This window comes from Equus przewalskii, chromosome 28 (genome assembly GCF_037783145.1).
Source record: "Equus przewalskii isolate Varuska chromosome 28, EquPr2, whole genome shotgun sequence".
NCBI lineage: Eukaryota > Metazoa > Chordata > Mammalia > Perissodactyla > Equidae > Equus > Equus przewalskii.
Genome location: NC_091858.1, coordinates 6,486,267 through 6,505,200, shown reverse-complemented (window position 1 = coordinate 6,505,200; position 18,934 = coordinate 6,486,267). Strand labels below are relative to the sequence as shown.

Sequence of the window (18,934 nt, the reverse complement as noted above, 5' to 3'; positions counted from 1 at the left end):
CCTTCAATTATTTTATTGAGGTCATATTGGTTTATAACATTGCATAATTTCAGGTGTACATTATTATTTATCAGTTTCTGTTAAGACTGCATCATGTTCACCACCAATAGTCTAGTTTTTAGCTATCACCATACATATGTGCCCCTTTCACCACCCCCACCCCATCCCCTTCTGGTAACCACTAATCTGTTCTCTTTGTCCCTGTGTTTATCTTCCACATATGAGTGAAATCATATGGTGTTTGTCTTCCTCTCTCTGGCTTATTTTGCTTAATATAATACCCTCAAGGTCCATCTATGTTGTTGCAAATGGGACAATTTTGTCTTTTTTTATGGCTGAGTAGTATTCTGTTGTATATATATTTATATATACCATGTTTTCTTTATCCATTCATCAGTTGATGGGCACTTGGGTTGCTTCCACATCTTGGCTATAGTGAATAATGCTACAATGAACTTAGGGCTGCATAAGTCTCTTTGAATTGTTGATTTCATGTTCTTTGGGTAAATACGCAGTAGTGGAATAGCTGGATCATATGGTATTTCTATTTTTAATTTTTTGAGGAATCTCCATACTGTTTTCCCTAGTGGCTGCACCAGTTTGCATTCCCACCAACAGTGTATGAAGGTTCCCTTTTCTCCACATCCTCTCCAACATGAGTTATTTTTTGTCTTGGTAATTAGAGCCATTCTGACAGGTGTAAGGTGATATCTCATTGTAGTTCTGATTTGCATTTTCCTAATAATTAGTGACGTTGAACATCTTTTTGTGTGCCTTTTGGCTATCCGTATATCTTCTTTGGAAAAAATGTCTGTTCATATCTTCTGCCCATTTTTTGGTCAAGTTTTTTTTTTACTGAGTTGTATGAGTTCTTTATATATTTTAGAAATTAACCCCTTGTCAGATATACGATTTGCAAATATTTTCTCTCAGTTGGTGAGTTGTCTTTTCATTTTGTTCATGGTTTCCTTTACTGTGCAGAAGCTTTTTAGTCTGATGTAGAACTATTTATTTTTTTCTTTTGTTTCCCTTGACGGAGTAGACATGGTATTTGAAAACATGCTGCTGAGACCAATGTCAAAGAGTGTTCTGCCTATATTTTCTTCTAGGAGTTTTACAGTTTCAGGTCTTACATTCAAGTCTTTACTCCATTTTGAGTTAATTTTTGTGTATGGTGTAACACAATGGTCTAGTTTCTTTCTTTTGCATGTGGCTGTCCAGTTTTCCCAACACCATTTGTTGAAAAGACTTTCCTTTCTCCATTATATGTTCTTGGCTCCTTTGTTGAAGATTATGTGTCCATAGATGTGTGGTTTTATTTCTGGGCCTTCAATTCTGTTCCATTGATCTGCGTGTCTGTTTTTGTGCCAGTACCATGCTGTTTTGATTACTATACCTTTGTAGTATATTTTTGAAGTAGAGATCGTGATACCTCCAGCTTTGTTCTTTTTTCTCAGGATTCCTTTGGCTATTTGGGGTCTTTTGTTGTTCCATATAAATTTTAGGATTCTTTGTTCTATTTTCCTTAAAAAATGTCATTGGGATTGGGATTGAGATTGGGATTGCATTGAACCTGTAGATTGCTCTTGGTAATATGGACATTTTAACTTTGTTTATTCTTCCAGTCTGTGAGCATGGAATATCTTTCCATTTCTTTATGTCTTCTTCGATTTGTTTCAATAATGTGTTATAGTTTTCAGTGTATAGGTGTTTCACCTCCTTGGTTAAATTTATTCCTAGGTATTTTATTCTTTTTGTTGCAATTGTAAATGGGATTGTATTATTGACTTCTCTTTCTGCTAGTTCATTATTAGTTTATAGAAATGCAACTGACTTTTGTAAGTTGATTTTGTACCCTGCAATTTTGCTGTAGTTGTTGATTATTTCTAATAGTTTTCTAGTGGATTGTTTAGTGTTTTCTATATAGAGAATCATGTCATCCACAGTGAGTCACTCTACTCTTTAATTAGAATTCAATACTTTTTCTTTTGGGCCCTCTCAATAAATGTTTAGCACAGTATCAATAAGACTATTGCTGGGACCGGCGCGGTGGTGCAGCAGTTAAGTGCACACGTTCCTCTTCGGCAGCCCGGGGTTTGCTGGTCCAGATCCTGGGTGTGGACACGGCACCGCTTGGCAACCCATGCTGTGGTAGGAGTCCCACATATAAAATAGAGGAAGATGGGCATGGATGTTAGCTCAGGGCCAGTCTTCCTCAGCGAAAAGAGGAGGATTGGCAGCAGTTAGCTCAGGGCTAATCTTCCCTCCCCCCCAAAAAGACTATTGTCCCCTGCCCCGACACACATCTTTTTTTAACACTATTTTTTAGAGCAGCTTTAGGTTCACTGCTAAATTGAGAGGAAGGCATAGAGATTTCCTATATTGGCCCTGCCCTGAAATATGCAGCTCTCCCTATTTTACACGTCTGTGAGCTCTATAAGGACCTGTAAATGCCATAAGGACTTGGGTCCTTTCCAAGTTTTTGAACCCCCAGCAATTAGCACAGTGCTAGAGAATTAATAGATACTGAATAAATGTTTAATAAAGTTGGAAAGTGTACAACGTGGTACTTTGGAGATTAGCAATAAATATAGATTTTCTTCCATCTCTTAAAGGTGGCTAGCCTGGAGGTGAGAGCAAACCCTGGACTGCTTATAGGGTATGCGCTTATTTAACAGGGGGAGAGTGGAGTGTTTTCCTCCGAAGGGGCCATTGTGAGACCGCAGCAGAAAGTTAAGGCAAGTTTGACTTGTTGGGCTTGAGGTAATTATGCATGACCTCCCTTTAGAGTACCTTTTATGTAATCCAGCACTTCATTCCTCTATCTGAGTTGGTCACCATTATTCCACAGGTAACACTCTTATTTGTACAAAGGAGGCTCTAAGTATAAGTTCATTGAGGGTGTGGAATCTCTCGCAAGAGTCCAGCACAGTGTTGGGGATTCAGCAGACGATAAAGCTGACACTGACCCCTCCTTCTGTGCCAGGTACTCTTCTAAGCTCTTGACACGTATTAGCTCATCTAGTCCTTACAACCACCATCCGAGGAGATGGTACTATGATTATCCCTATTTTATGGATGAGGAGCTTGAGGCGCTGGGTAAGCAGCTTGACTAAGTTTAGAGAGCTGTTAAGTGAAGAAACCAGGATGCAAAAATCAGGCAGTCTAGTCTGTGCTCTCGGTTATACAGCTTAACCTTTTAAAATCTTATGTTTCTCTCTGAAAAACAGGGCCAATGGTTGTCTCTTATACCTGGCATACAGTAGTCACTGCACAAATTTCAGGGTGACAAAAGACGACTCAACTGTTAGATTATATCTGATTCCCTAGTTTTCCCTTCACCCTTCATTTCCAACAGGTCAGCCAGCCTGTAGGTCTCCTTGCCCAAGCAGTTTGGCAGGGAACACAGAGTTTTCTGTCTCTCATAGTCTTCTAAACCAGAACAAACTAAAGGTACGTGGGCTGAATTTAACTTCTGGATATTTTATTTGATCTGTACACTCTTTTGAGGAAAATTTGAATTAGTTGCCAACATTAACTATAGGGACAGAAAACAGATGAGTAATTGCCAGGGGCTGGGGAAGGAGGAAGAAGTTATATTCAAAGGGGCAGGGGTGAAGGTTACATAACTATATGCGGCTGTTAAAACTCATAGAATTGTACACTAAAAAGAGTGAATTTTACTGTGTATAAATTACACGTCAATAAAATTGGGTCTTAGAGATGGTTTCCCAGGCAATCTGGGTTTCTGACGTTGAGACGTGTCCCGCATTGAGCTCTCTTCCTTTCACTCCTAGCCACTGGCTAGCAGGTGCCCCACCACCACTCAATTCTCTGTTTCCAGAGCAGTTGCACTGGAGGCCATTTTTTACCCCAAGTGGCAGCAACTGCTACTGAGTGGCTGGAGTTAGGGAAAAAAATTTTTTTTAAAAAAGGAGAATTGGTAGAAAATAGGAGGCTGAGCGGGGGAAAAAGAGAGGCAAAGCAGTGAAATGAGACAAGAGGAAATAAAAAAAGACCTGATTTTCTTCTCTGCTTCCAAGTAGACCTGGCAGAAGCCAAGGAGTAGACGACTGGACAGTCCTAACTAAGGTGGACCAAGCCAGAGCTGTGGGACAAGCAAGCCGCAGAGATGCTGTGTTTTCTAGGGCTGTTTTTCTAATTCTTTCAGGCTAGAAGATCTTGGGGAGGGGACAGAAAAATTTATTTTTGATCTTGGATCACTTAACTGGATACAAGACCTACTTAGTTGGTAAAAACAAGCTCCCACGAAGCAGTCCCTTGCTCTCCTTATCCAGGGGATCCCTGGAGGGGTGATGTGCACCGTGGGGGTGGGCCACTGTGGTTGGGAGAACAGGCTGAAGAAGAGTATTTGTTTACTTTCAGCAACCCTGACAAGTCCTCCCCTACCCCAACCCCATGTTTCCCTGGGATGCTCTGCCAGATATTTTTACACCAATTATGTCCAACCTGGAAGGCTGTGGTCTACAGTGAAGGCTGCCCGACAGTAGGAGAACATCTCCATATTCAGTGTAAGGATCTCTAATACTCAACTCCCGGTTGCTCAGTGGGTCAGGTGTCCTCATCTTTTGGTACCTTACTGGTCTCCGAAGTATCTTGGCTTCTCAGCCTGAATTCACTGCATGCCCCCATCCATCCATCCATCTATCCATCCTTCAGTTCAACAAACAGATATTGAGACCTAATACATGCCAGGCATCAATCTAGATGTGAGAATACAGGAGTGAGAATGGCAGACAAAAATCCTGTCCTTAAGGGTTTACCTTTTAGTGGGGGAGTGGAGCAGATAGTGAAAAAGTAAAGTTCATGTCAGATTGTGATACTTGCTATGGTAAATAATGAAGCCAGAAAGGAAACAGGTGGGGGAGGGGGTCTGATTTAAAAGAGGTAGTTCGGGAAGGTGAAATTTGAGCAGAGATCTGACGATTGTGAGGGAAGGAGTCACGCAGATATCTGGGGCGGGTGTGTTCTAAGCACAGAGAATAGCAAATTCCAGCCCCATCCAGGGCACAGGTGATTTTCAGGGGCTGAGATGAAAGATGGGGAAGGGACACGTACTTTTCTTTCCTAGTTGCAATAAGCATATAACAAATTACTACAAACTAAGGCAGTGTTTTTCAAATGTTTCTGACAGCTACCCAGAGTAACATATTTATTTTATGTTGCCAATATCCATGTACATGCATCTAACAAGTTTCACAGACAGCCTAATTTTATTATATGTGATGCACTCTATTTTCTATTTCAAGTTAAAAAAAATGCTGGTTGTAACCCACTGAATTCAGTTCAAGACCTCATAGACTGCAACCTGGGTTTAACCAGGTTGATCATGGTCAGCCTCATTGGAAAAACCTTACCTCTCTCAGATTTAACATATTCCTAAGAGGTTGGGTGTCATCTTCAGGAGTCAGTTGCATTGGTAGAGCATGTGTGCCTGTGAGCTTGTGTTAGGGATGACATTGCTGCTCAGCTCACATTAACTCCAAGGTGACAGCTCAAACTAGACTCTCCTGCTAGTCTTCTCTTGATTATAGCAGGGTTGGTTCAGCATTAGAGTACAGGCCTGCAACATCCACAACCAGGAAGCCTTCTTCCTACCTCAGTGGGGATGCTGGCTCCCAGAGGCAAAGGAAGCTGGATGGAGCTCTTTTCTTGTAGCATGACTTTTGGAGGGTGAGAAAACGCCCCACAGGTCTGTACATACATACCCACATGTACATATGTGTAATTTCTTTTTTTGTGGGGCGGGGTGGGGTGGGGGTGGAACAGTTCCTTAACTGCCTCTAATATTTCTTGCCAGGTACAATTCCTGAGATCCACGTCTTCAGCTGTGCAGTGCTGCTGCGAATCTCATGGATGGCTCCAAGGGCAGAGGTCGGGAACTGCCCAGAGCAGCTGCCTGGTGCGCCTGCTCTGCCTGCTGACACCACCTGCTGTCTGCACTGCGCTCTGCCTGGGCCTGTCAGCCTATACTCTTGGGAGAAAGCTGAGAGCATTCTCCAGCCTTCTTCACCTCTGTGTAGTGCCTTCGGGATTCACACTGACATGGCTGAGGCCTCCACAAAGGACGGTATGAGGGTGTCTGGCTCCACTAAGTATCCAGAGCCTGCTGGGAGCTTATCAGAGGGGGCGAGGGGAGCAGATAAACTTAGCTAAGAATATGCAATGTAAGGTCAAGGGCCAAGGAAAGAGAAAAAGCACAGCTGGAAGAGTAAGAGAGGCTGCCGGACTCAATTACATCTGAATAAAGATGGCCAGGACAGAGGCCTCAGGGGATCTTATTTGTCTCCCTTGAAAGCAGTCTCACGGGAACCACTACGGGAAGAAACTGTTAAAGATAAAACAAAGGTATGAACTGAGATTGAATCTGAGGTCTAAAAACAACGGAAGAGAGTACCAGCAGTGGTCCAGGAAAAAGGCACCAGATTCCAGTAAGTGCAAAAAGCCTGGGGTGGGCAGAGCTGAGGGCAAGCCATTGTGCTGGGCAGCCCAGAGACTCAGAGGAGGATGCAGGTAGTCTAGTCTCATCCTTTAGGTCCAATTCTTAGCTGTTGCCTATGTGACAAAGGTCTGAAAGCAACGATCAAAACCTTGCTGTAACTTGGAAATTCTTGACCTATTGTGGAAATTAACTCTCTTTTCCTCTTTTTTAACATAAGAATAAACCATAACTCTTGTTACTACATTTGGAATTCTGTTTGAAGGAGGCTGAACAAACAAGATAACTAGAGTGAATTGAAATCTCTGGAAGGTATCAGATGTTTCGAAACAGTGGTGCTCAGAAAAACATGCTGTAATCCTGTTGACCCTCAAAGAATATCTTGTAGTTTGCTGAAGTTAGCCATGTTTTTCAAAAGTTGCTGATGGATTTTTCCCTTTGTGTAGGTAGTTAGTGACAAATTCTGGCTATTAAACAGTAAGATGAGAGGCAAACACACTAGATAAATCATTAAGTCCAACTATTTCTTCACAAATTATCTACTTTAAAACCAACCCAATGAAGAATAGCTCAGCAGTCGAATGGTTTAATAGGCATTTCGGGCAGTTTTAAAAACACCCGAGCTCATTAGATGTTAAGTATATTTGATACCATAAAATAATTCAGACATGGGAATTGGATATAAACATCGTAAGAAAAGGATGTCTTTGCTCAACAGACTATAGGAAGTAACCATCTGGAATAATTCTATGGTTAAAAAACCTGAGAGTCAGAGAGGATAACTGACTTGCGCAAGCCCAAGGTGTTAGAGAACACATTCAGAATTTTAACCTATGTCTCCGAACTCCTGGTTCAGTACATTGCCCATTAAACCACACTGCACTCTCTTAACGGACAGTCTGTTACGTGTCCTACGCGACCAACATCATCCCAGAAAAGTGGCATCACCGTGGGTTGTCAGCCAAGACACATGCTGACCAAGAATAACCTAAATGTATCAGTCACTGAAGCCCATTTTATTTGTGCCCCTTTTTGATGATAGCATGAGAGGCTCAAGACTAAATCCAAAGGACTACAAAACCTAACTGAATTAACGGGAGATTTAGAGAAAAATCACCTTGGTAAAGTGGCGGATCTCATGGGGATTTAGGTCAGAACAGCAGGTAACGCAGGAACAGCAAGCACAGCAGAGATGCTGTTTCTCAAACCTGAAGCTTCTGTATCATAAGGAACTGGAAAAGTTCACCGAAAGCTCCTTTCTCAAGCCTGAAAATTTGTTTTCTTTATCAGATAAAAACATGCAAAGGGAATAAGGGAGGACTCACAAGATATTTAGTATGAAAATATTCCTTCACAAGTAACTAGCAACTTGGAATTGAGACAGAAGAGGGAAATCCCAGCGTATGGACTGCTTATACCTTTGAGAGCAGAAAGTTAATTTTCTTTATTCATTGGAGGCAACCCAAACTTGGGAAATAACATGACAGTTTTGAGATTCATATTTTATTTACAAGTAAATGAAGAATGTCTCCTGTAAACTCTAATTTGGAATGAGAAGAGCAATATAAAGAAGTAGCTGCTGGCTCCACAGTGACGTGTGAAAGGAGTCCATGCCACTGTTTCTTTAACAATGCTTTCGTTATTCAAAAGGAAACAAAAAGCCACTTGATTTCTTCATGTTGCATATGTGAAAGAATTCAAAATAAAAATGACATTTCAAAACTCTGCAGTCTCTAGTCAAACACAAATGAGGTGACCAGGACGTCGCCTTCATTCAGTAACAGCCCCTGCTCCCCGAGAGCAACAGCGTCTGAGCAAAAGACCTAATACTCATCAAGAGTATCTGCGCGAGGAAGGGACAGACCTCGATCCTTCAGAGCCTGCACTTTCAGCTTCTCGGCTTCCAGCCTGGTCTGCTGTTCCACCCTTTGTTCTTCCAAGATCTCTTCAATAGACACTTGCTGGAGGGGTGTGTCACTCTCCTTTTCCAAGTCCTAGAGAACAAGCAGGTTGGAAAAACTTCAACTGATGACCAAGAATAGAACACAGTTACAGATCTAAAGGCAAACGGATTCCACTATCAGGCTTGGGTTATTTTTCGTAGCTGTGACAGAGCTGCTGGCTTTCTCCTGGGGACAGAGACGTTTTACAAAGAAATGGCCAGGAACACTACTACACGACACACTGCACGCATACTTCCATGAATGTGGTAAGAGGGATCAGTATCAGCGTGTATAACAAAGCTTTAGGTTATCCGAAGCCTTACATTAGTCAAGCACTACTTTTCTTTCTTTCTTTTCTTTTTTTTGAGGAAGACTAGCCTGAGCTAACATCTGTTGCCAATCTTCCTCTTTTTGCTTGAGGAAGATTGTCCCTGAGCTAACACCTGTACCCATCTTCCTCTATTTTGTATGTGGGATGCCTGCCACAGGCTGGCTTGATGAGTGGTGTGTAGGTCCATGCCTGGGATATGAAGCGGAGGGCATGAACTTAACCACTATGCCATGGGCTGGCCCTAATTTTTTTTTTTTTTTTAAAGAAAAGTAGTCCTTGGGGCCATCTCCTCAACCCTAGAGAATCCAAGAGAGAAGTTACTGAGGCCAAGATGGCTTTAGATAAGTTTTGTTTTTTTACATTATCAAAGTCAGTTTAATTTCCAGGGGTCGTTGCTCAGTAAGAAGGTAGAGAACATTGATTCAAAGAAGCACCCCTCCAAAGGCAATAAACTGTCTCTCTGTTGCATTAACCAGGAGTCTTTAAATTATAACACAAAACTCCTTTCTCCTTATGGCAACAAGTCTTCTAGAGAAAACCTCAGCAGACCAGTTATATTACTAAACCAGTTTTGCCCCAATATGTTTCTCCACTATTTTTTTTGAGGAAGATTAGCCCTGAGCTAACTACAGCCAATCCTCCTCTTTTTGCTGAGAAAGACTGGCCCTGAGCTAACATCTGTGCCCATCTTCCTTTACTATATATGTGGGACACCTACCACAGCATGGCTTGCCAAGGAGTGCCATGTCCACACCCGAGAACTGAACCTCGAACCCAGGGCCACCGAAGCAGAATGTGTGCACTTAACCGCTGCACCACCAGGCTGGCCCCAGACAGGGTATTCTTATTTCTTATCCACCTTTATGACTTTCAATGACAAAATTCTGGGAAGGCATGACACACACAAACTCTCCACATGTTCCAGCCTACCATGGGATACTAATGTCCCCATGGTGGCAAGGCCTCAGAACCCACAGGCTGTGACTATCAGATGCAGGACTCTCACAGAGGTTAGAATGAAAGCCACACAAATTATCTAAGCAAGCCCTGGCCTTGGTCAAATGTTGACTGCACCAGCAAAATATACAGTCAAGCGTAACCTGCCCTCACAACCCACGGGTAGCAGCTGAAGGGAAGATAATGTTCTGAGCTAAGTGTCCTGCCTCTTGGACTCGTCAATGTTATTCAGTCAGCTGTTCATGTGGTTACGCTGCTTCCCAACAACAGTCTTATGACTTTAGGCTGTGTGTATCATCACCTTTGAGGCAGCATCCAGGGAATTCTTAAGCAACGGAATGTTTGCAGAATCTATACGGCTTCTGGGTATGAGTGTCCCTAGGGTTGATACTTAATTTCTTCAAACTGACTATTGATTCATGTAACTATGTAAACATTCCTGAACCATATTTCTTTAGTGGTGCCACTGTAAAAATTCTGCAGCATCCAACCCATAATATATAAAAAGGAGCACTTTTCTCCACAAAATGGCTCCCAGGAAACAACAACTCTTCAAGAACAAACACAAGTTCACTTCTTCTCACATAAATATATGTCTATATAGGGGCACATTTGTGTCAATGTAACTGGCACAGAAAACATTTCTGTGATGTTTGTTACTATAAAACCAAAGCACAGTATATGTAAATATTTTAACTTAAATCTTTTCCCCAATAGCAAAGTAATGTTTCCTCTTTTAAAATTAAATTCAGAAAAGTAGAATAAAAAGGAAAAGATGATCACCCATAATCCTACTGCCCAGAGATGGGTTAGCCCCTCCTAATCTGCTGGCAGACCACTTTACAGTCCTTTCCCACCCTGACTTCCCCACACCCCTGGTTCTACAGTGCTTTATTTCACCCTTTACATAATACAAGGAGACGACAACTTCTGCTGCTTAAGCATGCAAGAAATGATAAACTGAACCCAAAATACCAACCACAAAAATCTTTTAAAAATTAGAAAAAGACATTTCACACATTTCATAGCAGCACTTGGGCAGTACTAATAGTATTAATTAGTCATTTCTAGCTAACTGTTTCAACATGAGATTCTGCATCAACCTGACTCTGGCAGAATTATCTGCTTACTTTCTTATATATCACATAGTTTTCTGATACTTGTGTATGTATATATGCATACATGTATGTGTATGTATGGATGGTTGTGTGTACGTACACATACACACACAGACACGCAAAAAGATCTACAGTAACATTTCAGAAGACACGATTTAACTTTTCACCTGCCAGCTGGTCTTCCTGGCACAGAGACACAGGGACCTCCTCCTTGGCCGTAAGCTAAGGATCCAGGTGAGGCTGAGCTCCACTCTCAGAACAGTTAACAGAAAGGCTTCTCCTACAGCCATTCTTTCCCCTTCCCCCTTTTTAAAAACATGGACATCACATTGTACATGCAATGTGTCTTTCCCTCGCCCAAACACTGCTAATTTACTTTATGTCATGAAAAAGTTGTAATCAATTGTTTAAATGACTGCAAAATATTTCAATGTATATAAACCATATTTTATTGAATTATTCTTCTCTGGATAGGTACCAAGTTTTTCAGTTTTCTGCTATTAGAGATAGCAGAAATAACATATTAATGAATACATTTGTATAGGATTGTATTTTTTATGATATCAGGTAAAATCAATGATATTTTGCTGCTAATAGGATCAAAATCTTTAAAATGCCAAGAGGCACTGAAACAAAGTTAATTATTTTCTGTGCTTTCCTAAGCTAATTTGGTGGTCTCCTGTGAGAAGCTGGGTGAAATGTGGAAAATCTAATTTTTCCTTCTTGAAGAGACAAAAAGAAACCTAACTAGCATGATTATCAAGACCCAGAGCAGCTTAACAGTTTTCACTTACTATTTCTCCTAGTAGGACCACATTTTCTCCTCTGACTACAAAAATCCCTCGAGGAATATCGCCGTACTTCTTGCCCACGTGAATACGCTCCACAGTCTGATGCAGCACTAAGTTAGCTATAAGTGTATGGGGAGGAAACAACGACATTTACTTCAAATTATTGGGCAAAGGTCCATAACTCAATCAGTTATTTTGAGTAGAAAAGATTTAGCTAAACATGATTTCCAAACTTTCTGATTCTGGGAAAAGCTAACATTTCAAACAATCTTCTCCTATTTCATTAAGACACACCACGTAGGAGACTTTAAAACGATTACAAACTGAGAGACGATTTGTGAATACATTGCACTAATCCGTGGATGATGGTGGGAATAAGTTAACAAAATTAAATTCCTTTTATCAGTTAATTGCTAACATCAACATGACTGTAAGAAAATATAAATGAGTAGGGCACTAGGAAGACCCCAAAGCCTAAACAGCTGCAGAGATTAACACTCTGGTTTTTTAGAAAGAAACAGTGTTTCTATGTTGTGTGGGAATGCGTATGTGATGATTTCCAAAGATTTAACTTTGTTTCAGTACTTAAGATTCATTTAAGCCAATGCAGGTACCCCTGTGTTATGATACAGCAATAACCTATTTTTTCATTTTGTTAGATAACCATACCTGGTAATCTGAGAGTAAAGTCAGTATTTACTACTTTTCCCTCAAAGCAGTCTGATGCATTTGACTTAAAATTTAGAACTTCAATCTGTTAAGAATAATCATTTTTCTTCTTTCAATTGGTAATATTTGTCATATTTGAAGAAAAGCAGATATCTAAGTTCTTATCTTCTATCATTCTTACAAGTATTTCAATTATATTGTTTTCTCTTCATGCTCAAGTCCACTGACCTAGCAGATGGCCAACAAATGTTGATATGAACTGTCCTTGAAACAGAAGCAAATAGAGATCTCTGTAGAAAAATGCTGGATGCAAAACAAACACGGAGACTCCTGAGTCTGAAGTATCCCTAAGTGTAATATCTTGAGCTTAACGTTGTGGTCTCTAAAAAGCTTCAGGAAATGCCTTCTACCACGTTTTCAGTGGACGGGGAGGGATTATCTTCAGTGCAGGAAGTGCTCTGAAGAGTAGCTGCACCCAAGCCAATGTACAAACGAGCAGCTTTTACAGGGGACTGAGTCCACGTCTACCATTTGGCTCCCTCTAACGGGGAAAATAAAATAGGCCAAACATTGTAATCCCATGTTTTAGTGAAAACCAGTTTTAGAAATACAAGCTTATAAGTACAAGCTTTTGAACCACCTAACCATAATTTAGAAAACAATGATGTAATGACTCATAATAGTATTCTATTATGCCTGACATGGAAAAAAGTTGCAGATAAATTTCAACACGAAATAACAAGCATACAATGGGCAGCCCTTATTATCCAGCGTATAAGAGAAGTCCATAACTAATACATACCAAATTGATCAATGCTTCTTAAAAAGCCTATCAGTGTCCTTCCATCTCGAAGCAGGACCAAGTGCTTTTCTGGAGGGAGGAAAAAAGATCTTCAAAAAATAGCTGCAGTGAGTTTAAAGGGTAACAACAAAAATGAAATTAATAGTTTAAGCCCTACTACTTCCGCTTCTAAGGTATTTACAGAGAAGTTCGTTGGGAAATTAGAGGGATGACCAAGACAGCCTTGCATTCACATTAGAAGATCAGTGGTGACAAGAATCAGAGCAGTGTCGCAGAGTGGGAAAAGGACTGCGTGAGCAGTCAGGAAGCCCGACTGACTGGCTCTAGCTGCTGCTGCTTGACAGTTAAACCCTCTCAATGTTACGTTCAGTTTCTATATCTGAAAATTGAGACATTTAGTCTAGTGATCTTTAAGATCTTAATTCTAGAATTATTTTCCCCTCAACTTAGAGGAGCTTCTGTTTAACACCGTGGAATCAGGGAAGGCTGAAATAAAAATAATGCCTCAGATGTGTCAAATGAGGATGCTGATAATAAGCTAGAGCAAAAATTCAATAATGTTTATTAATGTGCTCTCTAGGGCCTAGAGGTACAGTAGAGAATAAGATTCAGAAAGTCACCAACTTTATGAACATATATTCCTGGTGAAGGAAAGCAAACAAATAAAAAAATGACCTACTGTGATTGGTACAATGGAGATAGCAGGATGGTTTGATGAAGAGAGGGGAAGTCGCTACAGAAGAGAGGTGGCTAGAGAAAACCTCTCTGAAGAGGTGACTTTGAGCTGATACTGAAGGACAGCAAGCCAGTCACTAGAATAGCTAGCAAAATTCATTCATTCATTTCTTGAGTGCCATGCATAAAGTACTTTCTAGATGCAGAACAGAGGAAGAAGACAGTGAGTCTTCCCTGAAGGAATTGTCTTCCTTGGGCTATAATTAAGAGCCATAAGATTGCAAATCTTAATTATACGAGACTGAGAGAAACTCTATCTAGCCAGAGGAGGTATCTGAGTTGGACCTTGAAAGGTAGATGTTTTGGCCATAGGAAAAGTGACAGGGAAGGGGAAGAGGAGGGAAATCTGTAATTCAGACAAGAGGGAAAACAAAAGGCTAAGTATTCATGTTTGACTAAAAGTTGAGGGTGTGAAGGGAAATAGAAGACGAAGTCAGAAAGGTCTTGGGAGCAAGATGAGTTTGGATGTGACTTCATAGGGAATAAGAAAACTTTGAAGACTGAACTGGCAGAAAAGGGAGAGCAGTTACGAGGCTATTCCCAGAGCCTGAGACATGAAGAAGAGACCTGAATCAAGGTAGAGAGGGAAAGGGAGAGGATGAGAGGATTAAAACTGTGCATTTATAAGTGATGGGATTTGTCAACTAATTGAGTTTGTATATGTGGGTATGTGTGAGAGAGTGGGGTGCTGAAGAGATGAGTTAAAGACGACATAGGAATCTTGAGTCACCATGTCAGGGAGGACCATTTACCAAAAGTCGGGAGTAAAAGAAGCAAGCTCAGGGTGGAAGGTTATTAGCTGTTTGTGATTCTGAAGTGCTATCAGGACACCTATGCAGACAAGTCAACAGGGAGTTGGAAATGTAAGACTGGAATGCCAAAGAGGTCAGAATTAGAGCAATTTTGGATAAGTCCACAAAGAGGTAATATAACTATTAAAGGCCAGGAGATCTCCTGGAGATTTAAAGAAAGAAGCAGGCCAAAGATGAAAACTGAGACTGTCTATTTTAGGGAAGAACAACAGTTGGAGAGATAAGAAAATGAGTAAGGACCATTGTTGGAGAAATCAAGAGAAGAGAATTAAGAATCCAGTGGTAATAGTATTACTGTGCTGCAGAGGGGCGGGAAGAGCTCAGAAGAGTGCATCAGACTGATGCCTTTTAATAATGTAACTTCAGTAGTGCATTGACAACAAAATTTGATTTCCAGTGGTAATAGAGGCAGTCTATTGCAGGTGGTCAGGAAGTAGAGTTGAAATGGAGGTGATTAAAGAGGTTTCGGGGTAAAAATATGAAAAAGGGATGGGATTTTGATGGGGAGACACAACTGAGAAAAAAATTGAGATGGAGGGACATGAACATACATGAAAGGAGGGATCCAGGAAGAGAAAGAGAGACCATATGAGAGAAAAAGGATATTAACAGAAGAAGGTTCCAGATGCAGTGGGAGGAAAGAGTAATAAAAGAAAGAAACTGAATGGGAGGACTACTTTCTACTTAAAGGAGAAGATGGGTAAAATACAGAAAGACTGAGGAGAGAGGAGGAAAGTGTGTGTGAAGGGGACAATGAAGGGTGCATATAAAGTGGCTTCAAACTTTTCAGTAGAGGAGGGGGCTTGGAAACTGTAAGAAGGGGTTAGAGGACTTAAGAGTAAAAATTATTTTTATTAAAGTGGCAGAATGTGTTAGGGACCTCAAATAATTCAGATACATAACAAGAGAGGTGAGGGCTAAAGGGCATTCTCATTCAGCTAAAATGGAAGATTTCATTACACATCACAGAAAGGCTCGTACAGTGGTTATTCATATATAAATTTGGTCCAATTTACAACACATTTCCTTTCAATAGCAAAATCACTAATTTGGGTTTAAAAAATGATTTCAGACAATGATAAAAAGAGAATTTAATCTTAGACTCCTTTAATTTGCATACATAGTAACTGTAGATATAGTTGTAACTTGTTCGGAACTGTGTGTAAGCCACTGTGCAGCAATTACAAGTTAACGAGACAGATCACACTATTAAAACGATTAAAAAAATGTTGCTAGAGGAATAACTCACAGATGAGAGCTTAGAAAAAGGAAAGACAGGACAATTCTAAGTGGCTCTTCTGTTTTACAGGCCTGAGCTCCTCTTCAGGACGACGGCTAAGAATAAGGGAGGTCTTCTTAGAAAAAGCAAAAGAAAACTGTCTAATAGAAAAAAAGGAAGTTTGAAGTGACTCAGTTTTTCCATAAAAGTCAATACCTTGTCTGGTAGTGGTCTCTACTACCACAACCTAACGTGCTAAAGACCTCACCGTAAAAGAAGACTGCAAATGACTACACAGCATAAAGCCTAAGTTTACTGCAATTAAGTTCAATTGCTGTTGTCTTACTATTTTCGTTTCTCGATGAGTCTCTTCTCTAAGTATTATCATCCATCCACCAGTAACAACCTGGTACTTCGAAATACCGCAGGTGGAAGACAATGGACCGGGCCGGGAGGGAGCGGGCGCAACTTTCGCATCTGGGCCTCAGCAGCCGCGTCCCTCGGAAGCAGGAATGAATTCGACAGCTAGTGCCTCACCAGCCCCGGGACTGGTGGAGACTGCGAAGGGCAGCACAGAGATAGGAGGTGGGCAGACGGTGTGTCCCGTGGCTCCTCCATCCCGTGGAGGACGTCAACGCCCAACATTCACCACTGTGCTAAAAGCACACTGCGCCCCCGCCCCAGACTCAGTCTACGAGCTCTCTCCGAAGAGGCACATGCCCGGGAGGAAGGGTCTCACCCCAGACTTCGCCCGGAGGAGATGAGCTACTCACTGTCGATGTCCTCGATGAGGCTGGCAGTGCCGGGCATATAGTTCATTTTGAGCTGAGATAAGGCTGCAATGTAGCGGCGGTGGCCCACTGCGTGCAACACCTGCTTCCTCCTACCGCAGTCGCCGCCTGGGCGGGACCGGGACACACAGCCGAACCTGCACCAGGACGTCTGCCCCGGCTTTCAGCAGCCGGGGCCCGCCGGAAACTCCTCCATATTACCCCCACCCACTTCCGGTATCACGTGGTCGTCCTCAGGAAGAGGCGGGACCGTCATGGGGTCTGCACGCCCTTTCCCCATCCCTTTTAAGAGGGAGGAGAAATTTAGGTTGACTAGATGGTGGGAAAATAAGTTCTCCCTTTTAAGAAACACAGTGCCGCCCCTCCTTTCCCTGCTGCCTAGACCCCAGAGTCGCGGATCCCCGTGCCTCAACTCTCAGCACTCGGCAGCCGAAGGGGCGGGACCGGGCCTGGGATTGGCTGTCCCCGGCCGACCCCCTTCACTGTGGTCCAGTCCCTCTAGCCCGCAGACGCCTGCGCAATGGGCCGGCCGTGGGGGGCGGGAAGCACTGCGGGGCAGTGGAGCCCATGTCGGCCTTGAGGCGCTCGGGGTACGGCCCCAGTGACGGTCTGTCTTATGGCCGCTACTACGGGCCTGGGGGTGGAGATGTGCCCGTGCACCCACCGCCGCCCTTATATCCTCCTCGCTCTGAACCTCCCCAGCCTCCCGTTTCCTGGCGGGGGCGCGGGGGCGGCGCGGCTGAGACCCCCTGGCCGGGAGACTGCGGAGGAAGCGATGGCTACTATCCGTCTGGAGGCGCCTGGTCGGAGCCTGGGCGAGCTGGAGGAAGCCACCAGGTAAGCTTTGCGCCGTCTCCCCGGGGAGATCCGATCGGCGAGTGTTTGGGGTGAGGGCCATTGGGATTGATGTACCTCCAGAGTTCGTAATGGATCGGATTTCATATTTGTTTTCCTTAGGGGGTTGGAGATACAAGCTGGGATCGTGGGTGGGGGGATGTGCTTGTGTTCTCTTCGCCCCTCCTCTTCTGCTTCGACCATAATAAATGTGTCTATTACCGTTGAAAAAGGAGAAAATCCTGTGCTGACTTGCTCAGCTAAGTAGCAGGCTGGGGAATCTCCCGCCTTGGAACGATGTTGGGCTGGGGGGACCTGGCTCTGCGTTTGGAGTCAAACAATTTATCCTGCGTGGCTCGTCAGGCCGGCTCTCCCCGAGAAGGGAGGCGGCTGCAGCCCCCGCCGTCACTCAGAACCCCTCCCGCGGAGAAGGAACAGGAAGGAAGGGGAGGCTGCTGATTTAGCCCTTTGCCCTACTGCTTTGCCCCGGATTGAATCATGCATAATCAGTGTTAGAAAGCACCTTTACCTGGATTGTTTTATTTAATCTTCACGGCGACTGGAACGTAAATGTCATTACAGCGTCCCTATTTTACGATTAAAGACCCATTGGCTCTGAGAGGTTAACTCACTTGTTCAGTAAACTCAGACCTATAACGTTTTTTTCCTGCCGGAAATATACCTCTGTTTTGTTAATGTGGTATTCTTAGTAAAGAATTATTGTTATATGGTGGGGGGGCACACCTCTCTTTTCGTTCAGGAATTATAACATCCTTATTGGTTGAAAATGTAATAGTGCAATTCCCATACATCGTCGGTGGGGATGTAAAATGGTTCAGTGCTTTGGAAAATAGTTTGGCAGTTCCTCAGAACGTTAACATAGAGTTAGCATATTACTCAGCAAGTCTGCTCCTAGATATATAGCCAAGAAACTGAAAACATATGTCCACGTATAAAACTTGTATATGCGTGCTCATAGCAGCATTATTCATAACAGCCAAAAGGAGAAATAACCCAATGTCCATCAGTTGATGAGTAGATAAAATATGATATATTTATACAATGACGTTATTTAGCCATAGAAAGAAATGAAGTACTGATAGTTTCTGCAACACGGATGAACCTTGAAAACATCATGCTACATGAACGAAGCCAGTCACCCAGACCACATATTGTACGATTCTATTTAAATGAAATGTCCAGAATAGGCAAATCTGTAGAGAGAAAGATTAGTGGTTGCCAGGGGCTGGGGGATTAGGGACGTTGGGGATGATAGATAAAGGGTATAGGGTTTCTTTTTGCGATGATGAAATGTTCTGGAGTCAGGTAGTGATGATGATTGCATAGTTTTGAATATACTAAAAACCATTGAATAGTACACTTTAAAAGGGTGGTTTTCATGGTGTGTTAGTTGTATCTTTAAAAAATTGCGTGAGAAAAAACATTTAGTAGTAAGAGGTTAATTGTGAAGA

At 42.3% G+C, this 18,934-nt stretch overlaps 2 protein-coding genes across 5 annotated transcripts in view; one reads left to right on the top strand and one right to left on the bottom strand.

The window, feature by feature from the left end:
• Positions 1–7,879: 7,879 nt before the first annotated feature.
• LSM1 (LSM1 homolog, mRNA degradation associated) lies at positions 7,880–17,067 on the bottom strand. Its single transcript, XM_008507167.2, has 4 exons — positions 16,611–17,067; positions 13,072–13,140; positions 11,604–11,719; positions 7,880–8,454 (listed from the first exon to the last, which is right to left on the bottom strand). The coding sequence occupies exons 1-4, from the start codon at positions 16,654–16,656 to the stop codon at positions 8,284–8,286; spliced, it is 402 nt and encodes a 133-aa protein (XP_008505389.1). The 5' UTR covers positions 16,657–17,067; the 3' UTR covers positions 7,880–8,283.
• BAG4 (BAG cochaperone 4) overlaps positions 16,943–18,934 on the top strand; it is a 35,476-nt gene continuing 33,484 nt past the window's right edge. For 2 of the 4 annotated variants that reach the window (XM_070598891.1, XM_008507168.2), the window contains exon 1: positions 17,067–17,465. In XM_070598891.1, the coding sequence (XP_070454992.1) occupies positions 17,196–17,465 (270 nt within the window). In that variant the 5' untranslated portion in view covers positions 17,067–17,195. Of the gene's footprint in view, positions 17,466–18,934 lie in introns of all 4 variants that reach the window. The other 2 variants (XM_070598890.1, XM_070598892.1) reach the window with 2 other exon arrangements.